The sequence below is a fragment of the Tachypleus tridentatus genome, chromosome 13 (genome assembly GCF_004210375.1).
Source record: "Tachypleus tridentatus isolate NWPU-2018 chromosome 13, ASM421037v1, whole genome shotgun sequence".
Lineage (NCBI taxonomy): Eukaryota > Metazoa > Arthropoda > Merostomata > Xiphosura > Limulidae > Tachypleus > Tachypleus tridentatus.
In genome coordinates, this window is record NC_134837.1 from 129,566,351 (window position 1) to 129,593,896 (window position 27,546).

At 32.3% G+C, this 27,546-nt stretch overlaps 1 protein-coding gene across 3 annotated transcripts; it reads right to left on the bottom strand.

Annotated features, from left to right (window-relative positions):
- Positions 1-7,164: 7,164 nt before the first annotated feature.
- On the bottom strand, positions 7,165-26,569 carry LOC143236621 (putative transmembrane reductase CYB561D1). 3 transcript variants are annotated; one of them, XM_076474945.1, is made up of 4 exons: positions 26,380-26,569; positions 16,635-16,672; positions 10,955-11,053; positions 7,165-9,843 (listed from the first exon to the last, which is right to left on the bottom strand). In XM_076474945.1, exons 1-4 carry the CDS (start codon positions 26,444-26,446, stop codon positions 9,439-9,441), a joined length of 609 nt encoding a protein of 202 aa, XP_076331060.1. In that variant the 5' UTR covers positions 26,447-26,569; the 3' UTR covers positions 7,165-9,438. The 3 variants fall into 3 exon arrangements, with proteins under 3 accessions (XP_076331060.1, XP_076331062.1, XP_076331061.1); XM_076474947.1 differs by lacking the exon at positions 26,380-26,569 and adding an exon at positions 26,091-26,244; XM_076474946.1 differs by lacking the exon at positions 16,635-16,672 and having other exon boundaries at positions 26,380-26,548.
- Positions 26,570-27,546: the final 977 nt, after the last annotated feature.

Consider the following 27,546-nt stretch of genomic DNA (forward strand, 5'->3'; position numbering starts at 1 on the left):
ATTTTCAAAACAAGATGTATCAGTAAGATTATCTTCTCTTGAGAGTTATATTGCTAAAAATTATTATACCTGAAAAAAAATACATAATCCTACCAGTGTGCTTATATTATGATAAAATACAAAGTGTACATTTTATTAAAGTTTGTTGAAGCACACGTGTTATTTATTTTATGTCATTAGATATTGTTAACTTGGTATTTGCATACTTTTTCACTGGCGTCTACAGTAGAGAAATGAGTTTCTTGTCATTTTCAGCATTTATCTTGAAGCAAATTTATACAACCGTGGTCTAAAACTTTTGTACCTAACCATGGATACAGTACAACTAACAACTATAGTCAGGCAAGTATACAGTGGTTAGACTACATGAAACAGTCTAAAGGTGGTGGTAATTACCAATATCTCCTTAACAATGGCGAGTTTAGAATCTCAAATAATATTTTGACAATTGCTGTAAAGAGTGTAACACTATATATGAATTTTACAGATGTTTCTATCATGGTTATAGTTTATGTTAGTATCATGACACCATGGATGTTGTTTTAAATATACCAATGTGATTTTTTTTTTTTTTTTTTATAAAACGTAGATTGGACGGCAACATAAATTAGAAACTCTGGGATATACGTTTATTTCGATCTGGGAGTATGAATTAAATCATATATAACACACTGATACAAATTTAATAATTTTCTTGCCTGGATATATACATGGGGAAACATCTATGGCAGTACAATTAACTCTATTAAAGTTCTGTATGATGTGAAGGAAGGTAAAAAAATCAATTGTATCGACTTTGCGTCCATGGATGAATGAATAAGCACTATGAGTATCCTATTGGTCATCTCATAATAATCACAACAAATTTTTCAGATGTACATAACTGTTCAATTTAATCAAGTGTAAAATTCTAAACCTGAGGAAATTCAATCACTCTGTTCTGCTCCTGAGGAGAAACAGTAAAGTAACTTTCTCTCTCTGTATCAATTTAAGAATACCACTCCTGTGTAATCACTTCGATGGTGAGATAACTTTTATTATTATGTGGTCTATTAATGAGATGAAAAATAAGTCAAATGTGGTTATAATATAATTTTATGAAGTTTATTCTTTTTCTGGGGCCCGGCATGGCCAGGTGGTTAAGACACCCGACTACTAATCTGAGAGTCCCGGATTCGAATCATCGTCACACCAAACATGCTCGTCCTTTCAGCCGTGGGGGCGTTATAATTGACGATCAATCCCACTATTCGTTTATGAAAGAATAGCCCAAGAGTTGGCGGGGGTTGGTGATGAGTAGCTGCCTTTCCTCTAGTCTTACACTGCTAAATTAGGGACGGGTAGCGCAAATAGCCCTCGTGCAGCTTTGCGCGAAATTAAAAAAAAAAAATGTTTGCTTAACATTATGAGCAAATGGTTGACCTAAGAGCTATGGATATTTACGCGATTATGAAAAGTCCTTTTGTAAAATTATAGAGTTTTCTCTCGAATTTATCAATAATGAAACGTTAAACTTCTTTTTAATGAAGAATAAAACCTTAGATATTTTAATACGTTTTCAGCATGCAATTAGAATAACGTATTTTAGGAAAATATGCTAGGATACGAAAACACTAATTAGCATTACCAAAACAGAGAGTAAAAAATAACACCCTATTTACACTTAAAGACACATTTTACCTGATTTCAGTGCACTGTTATATGGTTATTAAATTATTTACTTATTCATTTCACTTTATGAGAGTCTAGTCCTTTAGATATCAAATAAATCATATTGCATATATTATCATTGTAATTTAAGATGGATTACTGTTTAAAGCCCCTCACTGGTACAGCGGTAAGTCTTCGGATTTACAACGCTTAAAAATAGTGGTTCGATTCTTGTCGGTGGACACGGCAGATAGCCTGTTGTGGTTTTGCTACAAGAAAACACACATACTGTTTACAACATTAATATGTATTTTGTTTATATATTGTCATACTGAAGTTAAATACTGAAATCATTAAATTCATAAATACTGTAACGAATTACATATGTTTTAAATTTGGTTTGTCGTAAAAGTTTCAATATTGTTAACTTGTTTTTATAACATTATTGTTTGTATTGAAAGATATTATGATCATGATGTTGTATTTTATATTAAACTATGATTTACAAATGTGACAGTAAAAGCTATTATGTATTAAAGGAATTATTTCCTGTACTTTAAGCTATTTATCCTGTGTTATTAAAGACATTTGTAAATTATAGCTCCAAAACGAGGCTCAGTCTGTGACATCATAGTTGTAACATTTATTCAGTCTTGAACAGCATCCAAGAAAAAAAAAATTACTATTTACAATAACTTTAATAAGAATTTTACTATGAGAAGTTTCACGTCTTCGAAATATTGTACTGCATTACGCATTAATGCAATAGTGATTACAGACATGAAAACATAACTAGTGGAAATGCGTACACGTATGACGGCTTTCCAGACATACCACCTAGTAGCCATAGAATAATAATCTGCCATAGTTTCCTCGTTTGTGAAGTTTATACTCCTTGTTGAAAGTATAATGAGTTTTTCTATCTATTGATAGCATACTGAAAAGGCCAGGTAAATTATAGTAGTCTTGGATCATTATATACCAGTGACTGATTAATTTAAAAGCTACATAAATTCTTTCTGAAGACCCAAATTTAAGAGATTTGTTTGTTTTGAAATTCGCGCAAAGCTACATGAAGACTATCTGTAATAGCCATCCCAAACCTAGCAGTGTAAGACTAAAGTGACGACAACTGGTCATCACCACCCATTGCCAACTCTTTTATCAACGAATAGTGGGATTGATCATAACGTTATAATGCCCTCACGGCTGAAAGGGCCAGCATGTTTGGTGCGACGGGGATTCGAACCCGCGACCCTCAGATTACGAGTCGAGTGCCCTAACCACCTGGTCATGCCGGGCCAAATTTAAGAAAAAATTAGGTTTATGCTTATGTAAAAATCACGTCATTCATGAGTGACGACTAAGGAGATATTCTATAATTTATTGTTTTTTATAGAAAATAAAACTATTCCTCTTGTCCAAAGTGAGGCAACTAAATGACATAAAACACAACATACACTACAAAGATTACTAGTTGATAGTCTTATAATGTGTAAATGTAAATAAATTACACATTTAAAGGTTTTATCAGTTAATTTAATTTTCAGTTTCACTATACATTAATAATTTCACTGGAGTTAATGGTTTGAATTTCGCACAAAACTACAAGAAGGTTATCTCCACTAGCCGTCCCTAATTTAGCAGTGTAAGACTAGAGAGAAGGCAGCTAGTCATCACCATCCACCACAAACTCTTGGGCTAATCTTTTACTAACGAATAGTAGGATTTACTATTACATTATAACTCACTCACAGCTGAAATAGCGAGCGTGTTTGGTGTAACAAGAGTTAATGTTGAGGTAGATAAAATAAGAGATAAACAAAAACTTTACATATCCATTTAAGAGGTACAACAGACTATGCAAATTAGATATAAAAACTGTAAGATAAAAATAAGTATTTTTATTGTTTTTACTCTTTCACTCAGTAAAGTATTCGAACACTTTCATAATAAATCCTTCATATGACTGAAAGCCATAGATGAAGTATCAATAATACTCAATATATTGAACCTTTAATTTCATGATGGCATCTTTGTTTATCCATGACTTAACAACTGAGCTTCTTTCAGATGTAAATGTACTTTGTTTCAGTCTAATTCTTATGTTCTTGTATATTAGGGCATTTGTGAATTAGTTGTGTGCTAAAAAATCCATCATTTCCTAAGAAGTTTCCAGCAATGTAATTGGGAAAGCCTTTCCATATCTTCAAAAGGTTTAAAAGCTTTTTTTCTTTTGTATCCTGTTTCAGAACATTGCTCTGGATACTTTCTTCTAGCGTGCCGTTCTAAACCTTTTGAGTAAGACGACTATCAATGCTTGACAGTTGTTATGGCATTCACCTGGAAGATTACTCAATGTTGTCAAAGCTGACCCTTCTAAACTGGCAGCAAACCAAATAGCTTGTTAATTTATTATTCCCTATTCCACTTGTTCAATTTGAAAATGATTTCAAATTGAGCCTAGTTTGACTCTAATGGTAATTTTCCATCATAGTCTGTTGGTTTCTCAATTGGTTAATGTTATTCATCTGGCCAGCTAACGTTTTGGAGCTTGACTTGGTAATACCAGGGTTGTAGTTGTCCAGGAAGATCTTATAATAACAAATGGTACAACAGTAATAGATATAGACTAATTAAATTCTCACATTCTATATTGGATAGGAAAAAGTATTTCATGTTTGAACAGGTGTAGCTTATTTAATTCTTACATTGGTCATTTAGTTTTCCATATGGACAGCAGATAGCCTGATGAGGCCTTGCTATACAAATACACACACACATCAAATGATAAGTTAAAGGTACAAGTACAATATGACATAGTCTATTGCAGTTACCAATGATATAAGTACACTTATGGAAGTAACAAATTGTTAGTAAGTGTTGGTTCTAGCTCTATTGATTAGCGTTAATTACATTAGTTAATGTCAGTTGAGTTCTAAGTACAATCACTGATATTAGAATTACCTTAATTTAGTATATGTTGAAAGCTTCTTATATGTGACAGAAATGAAGCTACTGTTATGAGCAGGGCTAGTGTTAAACCATCAGGAGCCTAGTTGTATGAAACATTATAGCATATAAATCTCTAGAATATGAGATCAATGATTAAACCACAACTCACATTCACAATCTGTTGCAGATAGTACCACATGCTGAAGATGACACCTTTCTACATGGTGTTCCTAGAGGGAGGAAACAATGTAGCAATGGCTAGTTTCTAGTTATTTCCCCAAAAGGGCACCATTGGCCACCTGTATTAGCCACTCACACAGCTATATAGTAGTAGGTTGTCTATCAATCAGTCAGTAGATATTAAAATGGTATAACAGACATTTAAAATTGCAATTAGAACTATTGTGACATCAGTAAAACAACCACATGCCATGAATGAATCATAAGAAGAATAATGCCCTTGACAAACTACAACACATCACATCATATGAAATTCAAATGCAAGAAATAGAAATATCATTACTTTTAACATTGGGTGATTTACTTCGAAATGGAACACTTTTGAGGGCCTTATGGAAGTACATCTAGTAAATAGAGATGACCGACATGATATTGTGCTATGGATGCTTCTCTATGGTAGGAGCATATATACACATTACTGGCCTGTCTGCATCCAGTTCACAAATGACAGTCTTATTCTAATAGGCTATTGGCTTGCCATTAGGGCCAGGTGACTAATAGAACTTACTAATTAATTAATTGTTGGGCTCACAAATCAACTGTATTCAGCTAATTGAATATTTCCACATAGAACTTAAATAGTTAGAATAATCAAAACTACCAATTAAATTCTACACTAATTTTAACTAGTTCATTATGTGGTTTCTTTTGGGGAAGGTGTCTCAGTTAGTTACAGAAGTTATGCTGTATTTCAATGGATAAAGAACCAAGTTTTTTGAAGTTTATATGTGTGTACTTTCTTGGTCATAGTGTTCAACAGGGCAGAATGTCTTTAGATTATGAAGAAACTGTAATAAGTAAGGACTGGGCTTAGCCTGTGACTGGAAAAGAAGTCTATTTTTCTTGAATTTGGTTAGTATTTTCATTTTTGGTCACTTTTTCATTGGTGGCAACACCATAGCACACTGAGTAAGGAAGGACTTAAGACTAGGAACAAGCATTTCTATTATTAAAATAAAAAAGATGTTCAATTTTTATATTTAAAATGAAAACCTGGAAAAGTGTACACTTGTATTCAAGTTCCCAATATAAACTTAGAAGCCAACTAAATATTTTAAAAGGTGAATACAGATTTATGATAACTTGTAGGAGTTGAGCAATTAATACAAACCATTGATGTAATTTGTGAAAGTTTGAGAGTATTTACTTATTATTTTTGTTAAAACATGTAAAGATATCTCTGATTTCACTTGTAGTTTATTTATTGACTTGTGAATGTTAAAAACAGTATTTGCTTTTGGTACAATTTGTGAAAAAGATTAAGTTACACTTTTATCTAATGGTTGCGATGACAGCTGAAGGAAAATGGATATTAAGGTAACAAGGTGTGAAGAGAACATGGAGTTGAAAAGTGGAGAGAATAGATACCGTTGTCGCATTCTTAGTCTCATTGGTAACTTAGTATCCATCTGTCAATACTAAGAAGAAAAACCATTCATATCATGATTTGTAAAAGACAAAACTAATATTTTTACTTATTATAATTTGCAAAAAAATACCTTTTTAAAATGTAGATTCAAAAATAACTATTTTGTTTTGTGAAGTAAGAAACTAAACACAAATAGGCTTCTTTTACATATAATAGTTGGTCATTCTGTTGTTTATTTGCTTTTATATGTAAAATCTAAGCAAGAGATTTTCTTGACATGCATATTGATTTATTTTCACTTGACTTTTTTTTATTCTCATCATTGGTTTGGTTTGTTTTGAATTTTGCACAAAGCTACATGAGGGCTATCTGCATTAGCTGTCCCTGATTCAGCAGTGTAAGACTAGAAGAAAGGCAGCTATTCATCACCACCCACTGATTGACCACTATTATAATGTCCCAATGGCTGAAAGGGTGAGCATGTTTGGTGCAACAAAGATTCGAACCTGCAACCCTCAGATTACGAGTCGAGTGCCTTAACCACCTGGCCATGCTAGGCCTTTCATCATTGATCCTGTTATTTATTGTATGATACAATTACTTAAATTTGATATATATATTTTTTTTTATTTATTTTACCTTGTCCAGGGTTACTGACAGTAGACACAACTCCCTAAAACCAGTATAACTCAGTGACAAGTAGCAAACTAAGTGATAAACTGAACTTCATATTTAGTTCTAGCATTTTGAACAATATACCTGCTGGTTAATTACAAGGTAAATTAGTAGCATATTCTTTAACTCAGTACATATGTTATATTTCTCCACAAATATTCATGAATCAACACAAGACACTTAAACAGACACAAAGACCAATAAGAATGTTGAGTAGAAAAAACTATGGATTTGTGCACATTCCAAAATTAATTAATCACCCCAGTAAAATAAAATGAGTAAAGTGAAAACATAATTACACAAATTTATTCTTTTCAATTAAAATTATAAGAATGAGTATTACAGTAGGCAAAAGTCCACAGCATGTTCCAAATTAAAAAAACATAACAACACATAAGCATGATAATGTATAAATTATTAAAGAATTAAGATGCTGTGTTATCATTACTTTTTTACAACCTTGCACAATGTACTTCCTTCTTTAGATATTGTTCTACAATTTCAGCAATATGTGTCTAAGAGAATCTAATTTTAGAGAATCTATGAAATTACAGAAAAAAAAACAGAGTATAAACATAGTTATGTGAATATATTTCCTTTATTCGTACAATATAAGAAACAGTATGTATATTAAAATGACTTGGTTAAGTTAGTGGCCGATTCTATTTATGAATACGCAATTTTCTTTCACACATAGGCCTTGTTCATCACTGGCAAGGTTAAGATCTTTAAAACCTGAATTAGTGTTCTTAAAGTTGGAAATTCTTTCACTCACATCTGCAGCCACCTAGTGATATAGTAAATCAAATATTATTTTGTTCAAAACACTAAATTATACTTGATGTTGTCAGTGATAACCTGCTCTAACAACACAGTGTACATGCAGAGCCAATCTAAGAAAGATATACAGTTTGCTCTTTTAGTACACAAGGTATGTTTATCAATACATGGTAAACTTATAAAGTCCAAGGTCGAGGAACTTCACTTGATACAATAGCTACAAACTACTCTATCTAAGAAATGGACAGGAAAATAATTCCTGCATAATAAATTCTTGGTGTTATCAAGCTCTTCGTGCAAAAATATGGAGGTTCTGGATACTTTATTTGCACAGTGCATTAACACGTTGATTAAGCTTTCCTTGAATAAAAATGGTGAGTAGGTTGTAAAATTGAAATACAAGTTAGCAAATACTTTTTCATGAAAGCTGCACATTCAAAGTCATAGGAAACTACTGTAGTTTAGAAAGAAAGTGTAATGTCTTGTTTATATTCAATATTTAATCAAATACTGCAATACTTATTATTTAAATACTTCAAAAACTTAGCATAATAAAAAAATTAGGCTTTTCACTTTCTGAAGCTCTGAAATCAGTGCTCAGTAGGACATTTTTGGTTGATATGGTGTGACAAAGAATATTAGCTGATAAAATCAAATTATTAGAATTTGAGAAAAAGACCTACTAAATGGAATATAGTGTTTAGATGAGAGCACCTGAAAGGACCTTATTAACTGAGTCCAGTCAGACTGGACCTATATTATTATCAGTGATGTGCCTCAGAGATCAGTGCTTGTTGTGAAATTAAATTCTTAAATTCTTGTAGATGCACTGACAATTTTGAAGAGTTCCATCGAGAATGACTTGAACCAATTAGTATGGCAAAATGAATAAATACTTGGCAAATGATTTTTCACAATGCAAGTGCAATATAATGTATTTGTTTTATCATACATTGCATCGTGTTTTAACAGATGAAACCCATGTAACAACATGACAAAAGAAAAAGACCTTTGTGTAGTGGTGGTGATATCATTTAAGTGATGCTAGTAATAAGTTAATGGAATTTTAGTTTATTTATTGACTTTGATTAAAGATCAAAAGAGATAATTCTCTCTAAATATAAATCACTATTTGAGCTTCACTTGGAACACTATGTTCAGTTTTAGTATCCTTATAAAGGATACTGATTTATTGAAAAGAGTTTAGTGGAGCACTATTAAGATTATTCCAGAAATGGAAGAGTTATCTTGGAAAAAATAAAGAAAAAGCTCTTATTTTCTTTTCAGGAAAGAAGGGTAAGAAATGGTATTATTGAAGTTTACAATATCATCCAGGGAAGTGACAGAATGAAGGCCTATTAATTATTTTTGTACTATATTCTGAACACATTAAACAGGACAAGAGACACATTTTTAAGTATTGAAAAACAAAAGCTCAAGTCCAACTATGACACTTTTATTTTTCTTGCAGGCTGATTGGATAATTAAATGAGTTGTTGGTGAAAATAGTGGAAGTCAACACTTTATAAGACTTTAAGAAAGTAATCCTTGACTTCCTGAAAAATAAATGGTGGATTTAGATTTAAAACTTTATTGTTCCAAAAAGTAGGTGTGCAATGACAGCCTTGAGTTGACCAAAAGGCTCATTGTCTTCCATATTTTATGATATGAAAGAAGGCCTTTTCAATCACATGCAGAAGCCACAAATTAACCAAGTTAGTTCAGCATTTAAATTGCTGCTTAAGTTATCAAAATAAAGTGCATCAACCTTACTTTTTCTTAAAATAAGGTAAAACTGACTTAAGAACCTGCAGCACAACAATTACACTCATAAGAGGTGGTAGTGCTGCCAGACATTTCCACCAGGGGTGTGAATCTGCCATTTGATCAAGAAACCAGTTAGAAAACAAACCAGTTATTAAACTAATACATCCTAGATTAAATGTAATGCATGCTGCTAATCTGTGAAGTGTTTTGACTGTTAATGGCCTAAGTTGTCTTCTGATCAGCTTTGGGTATTTGGCACAGAGTCCTCCTACAGCTTGAACCGATGTGGCGATAAGCGTCACCAGTCCTAGCTTAGCATGCAGTGTTTCAAAGTGATTCTTTCCCTTGGAAATTTTACTTTGGTAAATCACCAGGAATCCTACCACTGCTAGCAAAACTGCCATACCCTAGAAGTACAAATAAGCCAGAGATAAGTAAAATCTCCAGAGAAAATGAAGGATACACACACGAAGATATTTATTTATCTAAATGACTAATTCTTGATTAATAAAATTTCACACACAACTTACACTTTAAAATATTTAAAAACATTATATAATCAGTATATCAATAATAATCATGCTTAATACATGCTATTTCTCTTCTTGCTATTATCTGATTTAACAACAATTTAAAAATATTCTTGGTTCATTTATTCTCTTCAAAACATTTATTACCCACTATAAATAACAACTCTTCTGGTTTGAAAATCTCAAAACTTCTGTCACACAGTAGTATGTTTTAAATCAGTTTTTAAAATATGAAAGTTGAATTGCAAATTCACTATCATAAATAGTGTAAAACACAAAATACATTCTCTTGACATTAATTCAATAAAATTGAACAAGAAAAACGTACTGTATATAGTGAAAAACAACAACAAAACTTTGCAGTCCTTGGTGATCTAATTTTTAAGACATACAATCTGACTGAGTATATGTAAAATAGCATCGTTTTACACATTTCATATTTTTCTGATTTCGTTTATAATCATATTTATAAAATATCATTTTAAGATCCAGAAAAAAGTTGATTGAAGATAACCACACAGCTTTTGTATTTGATACTTTTCATGTGCTAAACATAATGATAGCATAAAAACATTCAAACTTGTTCAATGAAATGCTATCTTTAGTGAACAAAAGGTTTCAATAAACTGCTTCTGTGGGTGCTTTTCAAATTATTCAAAATCATTGTCATTTTTCATGACAAACCTTGGGAGATACTCTTACAAGAATAATGAACAATAATTTTAGATATATCTGTTAATTTAATGGAAAAATAACTCATTCTTACTCACATATTAATTACACCAAATTATGGAAACTTGCATATGTTATGCTCATGAGAAAGAAAGAAAGAATATAATATAGAGGATTGATACACACAAAAATTATTCCTTCCTGCATATAATTTAAAATATAATATACATAAACAAGTAAATAAAAAAAAGACAAATCATAACAATGATAACTAAATATATTTATACTTGTCATATGAAATATGATATAAACATACCTGCAATATCCAGTGTATTGTAAGTTTAGTAGACCACTTAATGTGCAAAATTGGTTGTCGAGACAGTACTAGGATAGCTTCATACATTACCAAACCATACTACAACATAAGAAACAAAGTGTTCAAGTTATATATATAATACAAATAACTATACATATTAATAAACATCTCTATCATATCACAGTACTTATACATATCTTCTGATCAAAACATTTTTGAAATTCTTCCTTGTTTTTTCACATCATAAGGTGACAGAAGGTAATTTAGCTTGTTAAATTCATCCATGGTTTCAAAATAAAGGATCCAAACATTGAGTAAGCCAACTGTAACCTTAAAAGAATAAGAATACAGCTTTCCTGGAATCAAGTACATGCATTAGTAGCTTCCAAACACTTTTCTCACTACCTCTTAACATTTAAGTAACCATTATTAACTTTATTTTTCCAGAAACTATATACCGTATATAGGCAGAAATTTATAAGAACAATTTATGAACAAAATAAGAAATTTATGTCTTATACACTGAAGGTCAAAAGTTTTATACCTCTACTGCTTTTGAAGTATTCTAAAGAATGATAAAAGATTAGGCTGATGTTGAACAAATAAATAAATGATAACTGTGAAATATATTTTTTTCCTGAAGATAGCCTTAAAAATAAGGGGATGTCTTATACACTGAAAAATATGGTTAGTGATTACAGTCAAGCCCTAAAAGTGTTTTATGTAGTATATAAATTAACAAACATGCATACATGTTACAGAAATGAAACAAAATTTTGTGTAACATGATACACTGGAATAAATACCATCTGATTGTAGATCTTTCATGTTGCAAACAAAATTTCATAGCAACATTTGTTGAAGCTGTGACACATATAATGAATGACACTACTTTCCATTAAACTTTTCCACGGTATGAAAAACATTCTGAAACAAGTATCTCAAGATGCCTGGAATGGGTATTAAAACGTTTTTTTAAATAAAGTAGAGAACAAGATTTTGATGAAGGTTGAATTGTTCTCTACTTTATTTTAATAAAAGTTTTAATACCTATACCAGCTGTCTTGAGATACATTTTTAATTCAAGTGGTTTTCTTGTCATCGTGAATTCCAAAACATGCTTTATACACATAAATGTATTTACATGTAGTAAGTTTAATTATGATTAGACAAAAAATTATCATTTTGCTCAGTTGCTAATAAATAAATACTCTTTTTTTTTTTTAAATTATGCCAAGGTGAATATTAGCTGTTTAGCATTTTGAACTAATGGCAAATGATATTTCTAAACTTAATAACAATGGACTATCCTACACTGAAGAGAAAGTACACATGTGCTCTTAACATTTACTTTTTATGCACTTGTTTGTTGGATGAGCTCTTAGCCTTTGATTTATTGCAAGATGGATAAGACTTTTTGAGATATATGGAAGCTAACTCAATAGAATGATTGAAAAAAAAATGTTGGCACAGTAAAGGTTAAGTAAATGAAGCCACTGAGACAGTAGTAACAAAGCAAATAGAACTTTATGGTGAATTCAAGGATATGCTAGTTACAAATCAAAACATGACATAAAAGTTGAGGGACAAGACAACAAGGAGTCTTTCTCTTCACTATTCATTTCATCAAAAATCATCCATCTATATCAGGGGTTCCCAACCGGTGGGTCGCGACCCCCTGGCAGGGGGGTAGCAAAGCCTTGGCAGGGGAGTCGTGTAGCCTTGTTAGAAGTAGCTTGGGATAACATTAATTTTATTTCATCAATTACATTTTCATGTTGCAAGTGCCAAAAGGTTGGGAACCCCTGATCTATATGTAACCCTGACTCTCCACATACTAATCAGTCCTTCTCTTGAACTCTCACCCTGTTGTATCTTGCACATCTTGAAGACAAACCATCCCAAAGGTTAGCCACCTTGTTCAAAAATACTTAATACACAGATGACTTATATCCTACTGAACACAAAATCTATGTCTCCTATACCTACCACTTTTATCCTTAATTATGAAGAAATAAATAGAAAGGCGATGGATCACTTCTATACACTTATAATTTTGAAAATTCAATAATGCTTAATTTTTCCTTTGAAAATTTCCCAAGAGTTTAATACCCTCTTAATGAAGTCCAAGGCTGAACACAATACTATAAATAAAGCTTGAGTAGAGATACATACAAACAAGTCACAATCTTCTTTGTTTCATTTTAACATATTATAGTAGATACAAACCTAAACCCTAACTACTTTTCCCACTAGTAACAACACATTGCTTGGATGGCTTAAGAGTCTGATTAACCAGAACAACAAGGTCCTTTCTTTCCATAATATTTCAACTATTGCATTAAATCCTCATTCATGGTTAACAACAAATGTAAAACAGTATTTCTTCTGGTTTAGTGTTCAACCATTTAAAAAGGGAAACCCTCTTGAATTATCTCATCAATATCAGTAACAGCCCTGACCTCATTTTACTATTTCTCAATGAGCTGTATGATTGAGCAGCCTGTAACAACTGCTAGTTAAAATCTTTGTACTCTCAAAACTCCCTATTACAACCTATGTAGATCAAATATCTCAATTATCATCTTTTAAATCATCATTCCAACATGCTGATTATCATAATTATATATAACAGCCATCCTTATGTCCATTTTAAAAAAGTCTATTGCTATTAAGTGACTTACATTCTAGAATTTTAAACTAATTTCTATTGTCAGTGTTTTACAAATCTAACAAAAGTTTCAGTAATTCCCTTTATACTAGTCTTTCATTTCAACTACAGCCTCAACTCAATCATTTTAATGCTATTAACACTATTTTTATATATGTGACCTGCCCTTTAAGTTTGTTTTTTGGGTAGCCAGCTACACAACTTAAGAGAAATTTTTGGTGGCCTTGCAGCAACTTAGGTGAGCCATGATTTTTTTTTCCCTTATTCCATAGAAAAGTGACCCATAGACCTTTCCTACTTGTATACTGATAAAGTTTCATTGTGAGATAAAATGTCAAAAATTAATTAATTTAAAAAATAAAATAAAATTCTGATTAAAAAAAAAAGACAAATAGGACAAATAAAATATACTGTAAAGCAGTGTTAATGTCTAGTATGTTGAATACAATGGTGTACAATGGATGCTCAATTTCATCAAATAAATAGGATAAAAACTCGTATGTCTGGTTGATGGTGGTTGCAGACAAACAGTCCAACACAATGTGTCCAAACAGGTTTTTGTTTTTTTTCAATATTTATTGATGCATTCTCTCTTTGAACTTAAAGAGCTGTCACATTTCACACCTGGTGAATTTAGAACTTCTGCTCTGGAAACTTGTACTTTATTTTGAAAAGCAAAAACTAAACAGAAGAAATCCTGAAAATTGCCATGTTCTTATAGTAAAAGAGAAGAAGTTTGAAGCTACAATCAATAGAAGACAATAAAGTGTAACATTCAAAGTTAACCTGGGTCACTCAGTGCTGGATACAGTACAAATATTGTTTTACATTAAATGAAAAAGAACTTTAAATTTTTGGCAAAAAACAGTGGGCCCACACAACCTACTGTTGACTCAACACATTCATTCAACCATCATCATGTTTTTCTTTCTCCATTTAGTTCAATTATGCAATTAAAACAACTGAAAGTGTTGTACACATTTGAAAGACCACAGTAGAAACAAAAACCAAAAGTGACATACCATGTCATAAATCAAAGTAATCCTTGGTTAATAATGCTCTAATGATCAATGTAATTCAGGATTCCATCTGGCTGAATAATCATGGTCCAGCTGACAGAGTGGAGAGTTATCAGGACAGTGTGATTTAATTTTCTTATATTTCTCTCTCTTTCTTTTCCTTCTCACATTAATACCAGATTCCACCCCCCCTCATTTATTTGTCATATACCCAGTCTTTGACTTCCAGGCTGTGTCCCACCATAAATATCCTTGGACCCATGTGTCTCTTACTGATTTTCACACCACCAAAACAAAAATTTGAAATCTCATCTTATCCACCACCTTCCACATTTAATACAGAGGCCACTGATACCTGCATGTTTAATTGTACCAAAATAATCCCTTTCCTTAGAAAAACAGCATAATTTACCCCTCCCCCTTCTGATGGCTTTTAAGTTATTTTATCCCCTTTTCTAGGACAGCTAAATATTTAACTCCCTTATGAGCAAATTGTGACAATTTCAAGAACTTTCGTTCAATTTCTCAACAATGAGGCTTCATATGTTGTTTGCAACATTTCTTGGGCCTGGATGGATTTACAAAATATACAGTTTTCCCACGAGAAAATTAAAAAGCATATGCAATGCTTCAATGCTTGAAGTGAAGGTCAGGACCCATTGCATACAGTGTTTAATACAGTTCTGTTAATTTCAAGCTGTAAAATATGACAGACATAATTGTATTATCATTAAAACTATTATTTAATTCATAATGCCATAAGCTTCTACTTCCAATCTTCTTATTGCCCTACCTGTCAAATAAATCTGTTTATTTCCAATGTTCCTAGCTTTCTCACTAAACATCCTATTACATAGGTCAGCTTAAGCATATAATTCATCCTTACTCTAAAAGCCTTAGGTCTTGCTATTAATTCATTACTGCAGCTGACATGAATTAGCACTTCTGAAAGGGCACCTGAATATTTCTAACCCAAGTCCTCTGTAGCAGCTTTTAACACTGTTTAATCCAACTCTTCAGATTTACAGTTTCTATCACCATTCTTTGCTACATTTGTGGTTTGCAGGAACAGTGAGTATTCTACTTTCTTATATTAACATAGAAATTTTTAAGATTTTTTCTTTTAGTCTAATTCTATGCAGCTTTTACATGCAGCTGAGTTAGTTTCGTTCTAGTTATCTTTGTTGTTCTCTGGAAGATAGTATCTACTCTACCCATTAGGATACTGCAGCAATTCTGCACATTGAGCAAAAATGATGGCAATATTCTTCACTATCCAAGTAGATGATATTTAGAGGTTACTAAGAGGTTACACTTTACATCATATGTCCAACCGGTTCGTTCTCTTTGGGTAAAACTTGACTATTTGGTCAATTGTAGGTATATGTTCTAATTATCTAGCACAAAGATTCTGTTATAAAGAAAACCATCCAAATACTCTTTGATTAAATCAGTTAATCCAAGAATAACATGCATGGACAACAACAACAAAGAATGTTCCCCTTAATAGCAGCAACTGGGCCATCAATATACTTTACAATATTCTGTAGTTTAGCACCTAGGAAGCAAATTATAATCCTCCTATATAAAATTATCTATGTGAATAAAGATAAAATAAGTTTACATGACCAATTAAAAACTTTATGAGGATCTAGCACGAGTCTGATCAACTTCTTGCACACTACATTTGCTGTAAACTTTTACAAAAATTCTCCATGTTCAATAAAACAAATATAACTTGTCTGATTTGAACAGCTAGATGCATGTAAGAGTATGGATACAAAAAATATAACTAATTGTGAAAGCCTATAAATAACCAAGCAATTATATAATGTTTTATTTTCTACTACAACAGTTTTTTTCTTTTTTTTTAGGAGATAGCACATTAATTATGATAAAAATTAGAAAACAAGTAACAAGCAATACAGTTAGAACATACAAGTTTTACTTTTAGATATTCAGTATAAAATCTAATAAAATAGACACTTACTGCAAGACACATGCATGTTGGATGCCAGGAAAAGAAACCTGAAAAAAATTATATGGTACAAAATATTAAAAAGAACAAAGAGTGGCTGGGTGAAAGAAAGCAAAACTATAAAAAATAAATGAATCAGTTAAATTAAACATTTGTTATCAGAGTTGTGCCTCAGGGGGTCATTGCTGCTTTAGCTTTTTAAACCCAAGTTACATTAAAAATATTGATAGGGACATAACTAGTATAGTTTCCTAATGACACTGAACCATTGGGTATTTCTAGTTGTGTTAGAGATGTTGAAGTACTACAATTAGTATGCATAATGAAAAACTAATATAATTAAAGGCCATATACAAACAAAGAGCACAGAAATGCATTTAGATTATAAATTGAATCACATATTTAACAAGGAAGAAAACCCATTCATTAACATCACTGAACAAAAGTATATTAGTGTATCAGTAAGTTACTCATACTATCAAGTCAGTTCTCTGTTGCTTATAATAAAACTAATTACATTTTAAAATGTACATACAGGCATAATAATTATGAGTCACTTGTTAGGTTACTTACATTCCTGGATGCACCCATCATATCCAACGGAGGATAATGACTTGGTGGAAAGTATTGAGAGATGTGTTGAGTCCCAGGATGATTGAAATAATAGAACAGGTTACTTTAAAGGGATAGGTTATGACCATTTAATGTATTTTTACTTGAGAAAAGAAGGGTAGTGGCCAACTTTAGTGGCATTTTAATTTACAAAAGTATCTAAGTATTGACAGAACAAAAGTTAAGTTGATGAAATATCATTCTAATGTCATTGGAAATTAACAACAACAAAAATTTATTATCTACTCTTGTCCAGTGCTACTCTCTATGTGCAAACATTTTTCTTCACACATGCTACAAGTCTTCTCCTCCCTCCTATTAGAATCAAATGATTCCAACATGTCTCTCAGGTAAATCATCATGCACCACTTCTCCATCAATAGGAGTAGGGCATATGTGACTCCATCTACATAATCCTACTGAATTATCACTTTGAAGTTTAGCAGATGTAAGTACCGGAGGAAGCAAGGAGAAATGGTAGAAAGTGCAAGTGGAGGGAAGAACCTATCAGAAATGCATTTTTAGTATAGGGAAATCATAACTTATGAAATGGCACTTCCCTCTTCTCACAAGATTAGCTAGAATCCCAAATTAATTAGGTGGAAGAAACAGTGCAAGGGAATGACAAAAGTACCCCCTGAAAGCATCCAAAGGACATCTCTGGAAATGTAAGAGTGAGATCTGAAGATTTGTTGAGGGGGACCACATCACTTCTGACCAGATATACTGTTTGCCCATCTAGTAAGTGTATAGTAGATAAGAGTGGAAAGAGAGAAGCATATCCAAGTGGGGGAGAAATGAGGCATGATAGTGATCCTAACCATACCAGTTTATTCAATACACCAAATGATAGAGATGAGCAGCTATTTCCTTATGCTTTACCCATGTAGTCCATGGGTGGTACAGTCCAGTATGGGAAAGTTTATGAAACAATTACATTGCAAGGTTATTCAAGAGATCTTATGGAACATCCGATCTCAACAATGCATACTGTAAAGCCAAAAGCTACAGAGGTCAAAATGTGAGCCATCATGGCTATACAATACAGATTCCTAATTGAAGAATACCAAGTCAGGCACCACTCACCACAGGGTGGGATCCATGTAAAGAATAAATGAAGAAACATAGGCCTCTGAAATGAAAAGAATGGATGAATATAGATTTACCCAGTCAAAGATGCATCAAAGCTTGAAGAACAGCCACTGGTGTGAGACAAAAACCTGAGAAAGAAGAAACCACAATATTGTGTAAATAATGGGAGCTGAGTGTACTAGATGTAGTCCACATGCAAGGGAAAAGGTGAGGTGTCTAACCTGATGAGGTAGGAAGATGACAAGGAGGAATAAGTCATATGAGTCAAACATTACACCCAACTGGTGAGGGATGAAGGTGATAGATCACAAATAGCATATGAATGCCAAGGAATAAAGAGCCATGAATGGGTACCATAAAAGAAAGCCATGTGGGCAATATAGCAAAAAAGTGTACAAACAGGTCACAAAAGTCTATCCAGATCATGGTTGAGGGTAGAACTGAGAAACAAAAGGAAAAAGAGGTGAAAAAGAAAATTTGCCTTCCCTAAGTACCAAGGTCTTTGGTAGGAATGAGCAATCCAGATAAAGAGGAAGATAGGTGTGATGTTGAAGCATATGTGAAACATCAATAGCCAAAAGCAAACCTTTGACATCCAAATGCTAAGAGGAGAAGGAAATATATTTTTAGAAAAAGGTGAAACATGGAGCACAAGGAAATAGGTTCAATCAGAGGTAGATTAAGGGATTGTAGGGCCACATTAATATCCCAGTCAAGAAGACTAGGACACCTGAGGGTACAGAAAATAAGGAAGGAATGCAGTTTAACATGGTAAGAACAAGGGAAGCAAAAACATGACAGTGCTAGAAGAAAAACAAAAGGTATATGCTAAGATAGCCCAATAATTTGAGATCAAAGATATTCAAGACTCCTGGTCAAAAAGCAATGTGAGAGACTCAGCTACATGAGCCATATTATTCAGTTAGTGGGAAATCTCTGAGTAGCAGACCAACTGTGCAACATATTCCATTCATTCTGGTACACCTCCACTGAAGAAGGATGCACAAAAGGCAAAAGGAAGCAGGTATATGAGACATGGGAGGTGTGGAAAGAAATGGAACCACAAATCCTTCCTATAAAATCTGAAGGACCCAATGATTTTTAATAAAAGGATATCACTAATGAAGAAAATCAGCAAGTCAAGCTCCTACCTGACAAGATCCCACTGAGTAGTCACCAACACTGTTGATAATGTGACATGTATTTTCTAAGAAAATGACAACATGAGGCACCCTGAGGAGGAAGAACAGGTAAGGACAGAGAAAAGGAAGAACGGGTGCCATATTGGGCTCTTACTGAGACAAATGGGTAACAAGAATGGAAGGGCTGGACTGTTATTGTACATAATTGCAAGGACTCAGGGATCTTGTCAAATATGTAACAATGTAAAAATAGAACCATACATACATCCTGCAAACATGTATGAGTTAAGGCTGCATTATGATCTAGATCCCAACAACAGAAACCAAGTATGAGAAGCCAGGACCAAAGATAAAAAAACAAGTCACAACATAGAGGAAAGAAGAGAAAGGATATCACCAGGAAAACCTAAGGTTTTCAGTGGAAAGCCTCAGAAAGGAAAGAGAGATGGTATAGAGGTACTATAAATGAGTTGCAAGGGTAATTTGAAGGCACAAAATCTGGACATTGGTAAATATGTAGGAGACTTAGGAACAGCCTCTCTAAACAGATAAAACAGAACACAACAACTGTTGGTCTAGAAAAGGCCAGTTTGCATGATGATATGCAAGAACAAAGTGATTGAAAGCTGTAGGGGCAAGGCATACTATTCCTATCTCATTTCTGGTCTGCCCACTACAGCACATTAGTCTTTCTACATCATCAGTTTTTCAGCATTTCAGAACACATGCTGATCATGTAACTACCCTCCACCAAACATACTATACCGTCTATACTGGCACAGCCAGCTCCTTCTACTATTCTAAAACAATCCTCATTTTCAAGAACTGGCAGACATAAACCATAAATACAGGCATCTGAGTGGGGAGGAGGGGTTGTAAGTGGGTATGAAGAGGTAGGGGTCTATTGAAAATACATTAGCAATGTAGCAAAATTCCCAATTTGTACTACCTGTTGTCAACCAAAGCTAAAGTCCCACATTGCCAAAGTGATGGGGGTTGGTAAAGGTGTGGTAATCTTAAAGCAAGAGGAAATTGATTGCAGTGAAAGAATGAGTGCACTGGAATATGAAAAGAAAGAACACTTCCGGAACAGGTAAACTTTTCATCCAGAAATCAACACATTAACACAACAGGGGCAGAACTGAATTGACAGACACAACTGAATCCAATAAAGAGTTGTACACCAATGAATCAGTGTAGAAAGTGCTAGATTACTACAACATGGATCAGTATGATGTTGACAAATACAAAAAGGTTTGTGTGTATGCAACCACTTTCCCTTTTTATTATGTGCAGTTCAACTGGGTTTATTTTAGTTTGAATTTCTTGCAGAGCTACATAAGGACCATCTGTACTAAACATCACCACCCACTCCAACTCTTAGTTTACTCTTTTACCAATGAATAGTCAAGTGCAGTTTACCCAGGCAAAAGACACCCAGGGTAAGTGCCTTTGGATATATTGAATTATGTAAATAAAACTCACCTTGTAATTGGTATTGCCTCAAAGAGAATACCCAACATTTTCATTCAGTGTGAGAGAATGGAAAGTGGTAAGTCCATCTGCCCATGTTCAGTATTTGCTAATGAGATGGGGTCTTCTGTAAGACTACTTTGCAGCAAGTTTACATGTCTTACAGGCCACTCTCACTTAAAAAAAATGACAACAGGAATGTGCCTGCCATCACACATAGCTTGTGCATGTTGTCATTAGTGGCAATAACCTGCTGAACTGTTTCTTAACATGTAACACAGTTCCAGGTTATTGTGGCTGATGACACTAGTACCTGCATCTTTCCAGTGTTAACCCCCATGCAAATTCCTTCCCTCCTACTATTTTTGTTTATTAATGGAGTATGGGAAAATCCTTGCTACCCCAGTAGCAAGCTGCTAGGGAAGCCAATGGTGTTTGTTCCTCATCAGGTGATGCAATTCCATTAGTATGAGTGGACTCATCCTTTGTTTTAGAACTAGGGCTGTTACCTCAATATGTACAAGTATTTAAAACTTTGCAGAACTGACTGAAAAATTAGAACCATGCTTACAAAAAACTACTCATGTTATAAATAATAAAATTATTTCAATTCAAACCTAACATTTTGGCTTACACCTTCCTCAAGGGTTATAGTATTATATGGAAATATAAAATGGTGACTAAAAAAAACACATACAATAATAGAAAGTGGACGTAACTATATAATGTCATGTGTTATCAAATTCACTAGCTTTTTTTTGTTTTGTTTTCTGTTGAATAGCTTGCGATTTTCCATAGCTTATTTCTTCTCACTTCTTTTACAGTTGTACAAAATTTCAGTGTATCTGCTGTAACTATAATTCCAAAAATACCTTTTACCAAATACAAGAGTTTGTATTATTTACTTAATTTAACTTTAATCATCATTCAGTGAGCTGTACATGTTAATAATGTGAGGTTGTAATCATATTAGAATTTCTTGGTTAAATATATATTGATTAATATATAAAGAGGAATGAAAGGTTAAAACTCACTAACAAAGGGGACTATGGTTTAAAGTTAAAGGGCAACTGAAACGAGAAATAAGACTTGAGATATAACCATCAAATGATACTAAAGTAATCACTAACACTGAAATTATCCAGGAAATTGACAATAACCCTTAAACAGTGGGAATGATGTAGGCAGCAGCATAAATTGATGATGGCAGCCATTTAAGGGTTAAGGAAAGTTAAGGAGAAACAGTGGAAATGGTCCAGATACATACAGACAGTATTACCTCAGATCCTGAAATGGCAAGATTTGGTGCCCAACCCAAATGCTTGGATATCCACTAAACGTAATACAAAATTATGCATTACTATGAAACTTACAAACAGAAAACAATTACATGTAACCAATCATGTGTTCAGGATTCCTGATGCAAGGTACTTTGCAGGTAAAAACTGATATGCACCACATGAGAATACACAAAATATAATGCAGATCAACAGATAGAAACATCAAGTCTCTTCTTATGTGATTCATATTAAAAATATAAAATAAGAATTTAACTACCATATTACATGCATCATGCATAAACTGATTACTCATTATACTCAGAGGTTCAGCAATCACACCAGAGGGTAGTTATATCTGTGAAACTTAATATGGTGCCTGTTACAATTGGAGAAGAGATAAAAGGGGGTAAAAAACAATACAGGTAAGTTGTTAGGTAAGGTTCTGATATTTCTAAAGTATATTATGTAGAGCCTAAGAGAAGTACATTATCATGTAAGGACACTGGCCCATGCACATTTGTGCATTAAACATGTTTTATACTGGCTTTCTCACATTTTAGTTTTCTTACATCCATAGCTTTCAGAATGTATCTCTGCCAAAGAGTTCTTAAAAATTCAAAAGTTGGTATACCAGAAAGAAAATGTATATATATATCCTAAGTATTAATAAAAACCAATGGCTAACTTTATCCAACATTGATCATATAAAAAGAACAATTTGTGTATATATGACAGTCCTGGATGTAACAGCAAATAAGCAGCTTCAGAAGCAGATAACCTGGCTTCTTTATTCATAATAAAAAATGTGTTGTCAGTGACCATACAAGTACTGACACACAGACAGGTTCTATTAACTGTAGTCTTTCTGTAGCATCTTTGGCAACTTCACATTGTTATTGCATTACACCTCATTGTTGTATGTAGTATCAACTTAAAATGCAACAGAATATGAAGACATTTAGAATTGGGTAGGATGTTACCAGTTCCACAAATGTTTTACTTCTTCTAGCTACCCTAAGATGCAAGTTACAAAGTATGATGGTGTATACAAACTATCATATTTTGCATGTGGTAACACTATAGTAGAGTTTGTTAAACATTTTAGTGACAACTTATGCTTCCTTCATATGTTAAATATTTGTATTTACATTAAATACATCACATTGGTGGGATATTTAAATAATTTTTTTTATATTTAAATTTCTTATTATGTATTTTGGTGCCACTTTATTGGAATGTTTGAATATCTAATTACTATATTCATTATACAAACTGGAACATCTAATTACTATATTGATATACAAACTGAAATGTTTAAACATAATTACTATATCCATTACACAAACTGAAATATTTAAACATCTAATTACTATATTCATTATATGAACAGAAATGTTTAAACATCCAATTACTATATTCATTATATGAACAGAAATGTTTAAACATCCAATTACTATATTCATTATATGGACTGGTACATTTAAACATCTAATTACTACATTCATTATATGAACTGAAATGTTTAAAAATCCAATTACTATATTCATTATATGAACTGAAATGTTTAAACATCCAATTACTATATTCATTATATGAAATGAAATGTTTAAAAATCCAATTACTAAATTCATTATATGAACTGAAATGTTTAAACATCCAATTACTATATTCATTATATGAACTGAAATGTTTAAACATCCAATTACTATATTCATTATATGAACTGAAATGTTTAAACATCCAATTACTATATTCATTATATGAACTGAAATGTTTAAAAATCCAATTACTATATTCATTATATGAACCGAAATGTTTAAACATCCAATTACTATATTCATTATATGAACTGAAATGTTTAAACATCCAATTACTATATTCATTATATGGACTGGAACTAGAATGTTTTTTTTATATATATAGTAATGTTAGATGCTTTTTTTTCTCATTACCATGTTATTGGAAATTCTATAACATTTATGTTGTATGTAATCAACTTGGTTCTAAGGTGTTTATCAGTTCTGGACTTAATAAAACTGGCAACATATCTTGGAAGAAAAAATAAACCATCTGAAGATGAAGTTTGTTTCATTACAGTTAATGTCTACTAGCCTAAACAAACAGAATTTTGTGCCTATGGGCATTTTTTTAAATATACAATAGAATTTTTGGTCAGCAAGAGAAACAATACTGTTAAATACAGTCTAGATACCTATTCTAATTCATTTCAGCAAAAAATACCAGTGCAGGAATGGTGCAAGAATTAACATATGTATTATGTGGTTTGTTGCATATTTTAACATATGTATTATGTGGTTTGTTGCATATTCCCATTGCATGAAAAATGACTTCAAGAGATTGTCTGTTTCCATTCCTACAGATCTACACAATACAGTAGAAGATACAGATGACACTTCTTTATCTTTAAATGGTGTATGCTGATGAAACATATTTAAGCTTGTTGAATTTGAGACTCATTTTAAAATCATATTTCTGTAAACTTTAATACACAGAAACATTACATTCTTGTATTTTTTGAATAATTTAATTTTTCTTGAGAATTTCATCTTCTTAACTGGATTTCCCAATCAGGAATGCATGGTCCATCTGTTTTCCTTTAATTTTGACCAATGAAAGTGAACATATTGCATGGATTAAATTAAAAAACAAAACAATTCATAAGGAAATGTATCTCTATGTGAGGGAATGTAATCTTATTTCATTTTGTCTATCTCTGATACAGGGTCACGACATGTATTGTATATCTTTTTTTACAACATGTACGAAAAAAAAAGTTATAAAAATACAAACAATATTTTAGTCACATCACACACAACTAAGTCCTTTACACAAATTTAAATACTTGTACACATATTCTGAGAAAACAAAATGACAGTTTTGTAATTCCATCTTACATTTCAGCAATTATAAAAATTAAAAAGAAATTTAACCAATCAGTACAAATATTCTTCTATTCATTTCATTTAAAACTTGAAAACATTAATATTGCAAACATGGTTCTCAAATACAAAAATCATAAAGAAGGCTCTTTCATGTCATGCATATATACCTAGTCATGTTAATAGGAATATTACTATCATGTTAGCATCTTAATTGCACCATGCACATTCATGACAGTCTGGCATGCATTCTACAAGTCCTGGTTCAATGTTACCTTACAATCACATTCAAACTGGAACGAATAAGAGAAACAATGCAAACTTAAGCTGCACATACATAAACATATATCACAGAACAATACATAATTTTAAGATAAAAACACAACCACGCACTTACAATTTTAACCTTTATTTCTAGCTATAATGAGTTACATTTTAGATTATAAGCAATGTATGAGACAAGATTTAGAGGTGGACATATTCTATGAACTGTGAAGTTAAAATTGACTCTGTGCAAAAACAAATATAACATTCTTCAAGGTTCTAGTGCAACAACACATCAAAGACTTTGGTTTTAGATGAACAGAAATTAACAGTTAAATATTACTGCTATTACCGACAAAACTACTATTACATTGTTAGTGTTAGAAGTTTCAGTGTAGATAAATTGTCCATTAACACAATGACTTTTCACGAATTTTCTTCCAAACATAATGAGTTGCTAATTTTATTTTGATAAATAACCAAACGTTAAAATATATTTACAATTATAAGGTATGAAATTGTTATTTGGTGTATTTAGTTGCATGTTGTTAGCATTACTAAACATCACTATAAATGTTATTATACTGTTAATTAAAGTACAGTAATAAATATACTTGTAGAATCGGTCTTGACATGAAGAAAATAAATAATTTATACAAATAAAAGATTAGATTCAATATTATTTTATGTCACGCAAATAAATACTTGCAAAATCTGGTTTTCGAAAACAAAACGTTGAATGAATAAAATTAGAAAAAATAACATTTACTAAAATTTCAAAAATTAAAACGATTGGGATTTAGACACAGAAAAATGTTTCGAGGCCACGGTTACTTTACTACTAACTACAACCAGCACTAACACGGAACAACGGGTAATACTGTTACTAGTAGCATCTTTAGTCTGTAAGATATATGACATAATAATTAGTATCCTATAAAGTACATTGGCCAAACCACTTCTATTTATCCCTTAAAAATAAAATAGCACATACTTGATCCAGGCCAAACATTGTAGAGGATGAATGATGCAAAAAATACAGCTGTCACATGTATTACCATTTTAGTTTCTCCAATTGTTACAATTTTGACTGTATTTATCAAGTCATAAGATTATCGTAGGCTACTGTATGGCACAATTATCAATTTTTCAAAAACAAAATATTTTTGAGATTTAAATACAAATCCTACACTCTACACATATCTAATGGAGAAATGCTAATGTAATATTAATATAATCATATTTAAAATATTGTTTAAATCAAAATAATTTCAATATTTTTCGAAATTCACGCAAACACACAAACATTAAAATTTATTATTTCCGGCATGTATCTAAAACATAATCATATTTTCCATTAAAATATCAATAGGAGAGAAAATAAAATTTCAGCGGTTTGTTTGTTTAGAATTAAGCACAAAGCTACACAATGGGCTATCTGTGCTCTGCCCATCTCGGGTATCGAAATCTGGTTTTTAGCGGTGTGGATCCGCAAGCATAACGCTTTGTCACTGGGTGGCAAATTTTAACGGAAAATAAAAAAATGTTGGATACACTGCTTCATTTAGCTATACAGATTACAAGGCCAACCAAACTAAGAATTGAAAATCGTTTTGAAATCTATCAAACTAGTATCACTTTACTTGTTTGTGTACTTTTTATTGCAGCACTCAATCTGTTTTCGATACTTCTTATAGCAATTCTATGAATGATTACATTCGTTGGTAAAAGAGTAGCCCAAGAGTTGGCGGTGGGTGGTGATGACTAGCTGCCTTCCCTCTAGTCTTACACTGCTAAATTAGGGACGGCTAGCACAGATAGCCCTTGAGTAGCTTTGTGCGAAATTCCAAAACAAACAAACAAACAAACAAACAGAAGTGTCAAAAGCGAATATCCACAAACTACTCGTGTAAGCTGGAAAACACCTTCTAGCAATAGTCTGAGTTGTATAGGGGCTAGCCCCGCTGACGTAATTAGGTACGTAGGTTGGTGGTAAACAAATGTTGCTGTTATAGAAAATTTGAAGTGTTATACCGGAAATGTTAGCGAACTTTCTAACGTATCATTAGCATATGTTTGTTTTTGTTTTTTGAATTTCGTACAAAGCTACTCGAGAGCTATCTGTGCTAACCGACCCTAGTTTAGCAGTGCAAGACTAGAG

What these genes read in the sequence shown, in the direction of transcription:
- LOC143236621 (XM_076474945.1), bottom strand. Translation starts at nt 26,446, where the DNA reads ATGGTAATACATGTGACAGCTGTATTTTTTGCATCATTCATCCTCTAC. An exon ending in CAATGTTTGGCCTGGATCAA is followed by an intron (nt 16,673 to 26,379) that starts GTATGTGCTATT and finishes AATTTTTTTCAG; the next exon opens with GTTTCTTTTCCTGGCATCCA. An exon ending in CAACATGCATGTGTCTTGCA is followed by an intron (nt 11,054 to 16,634) that starts GTAAGTGTCTAT and finishes CTTATGTTGTAG; the next exon opens with TATGGTTTGGTAATGTATGA.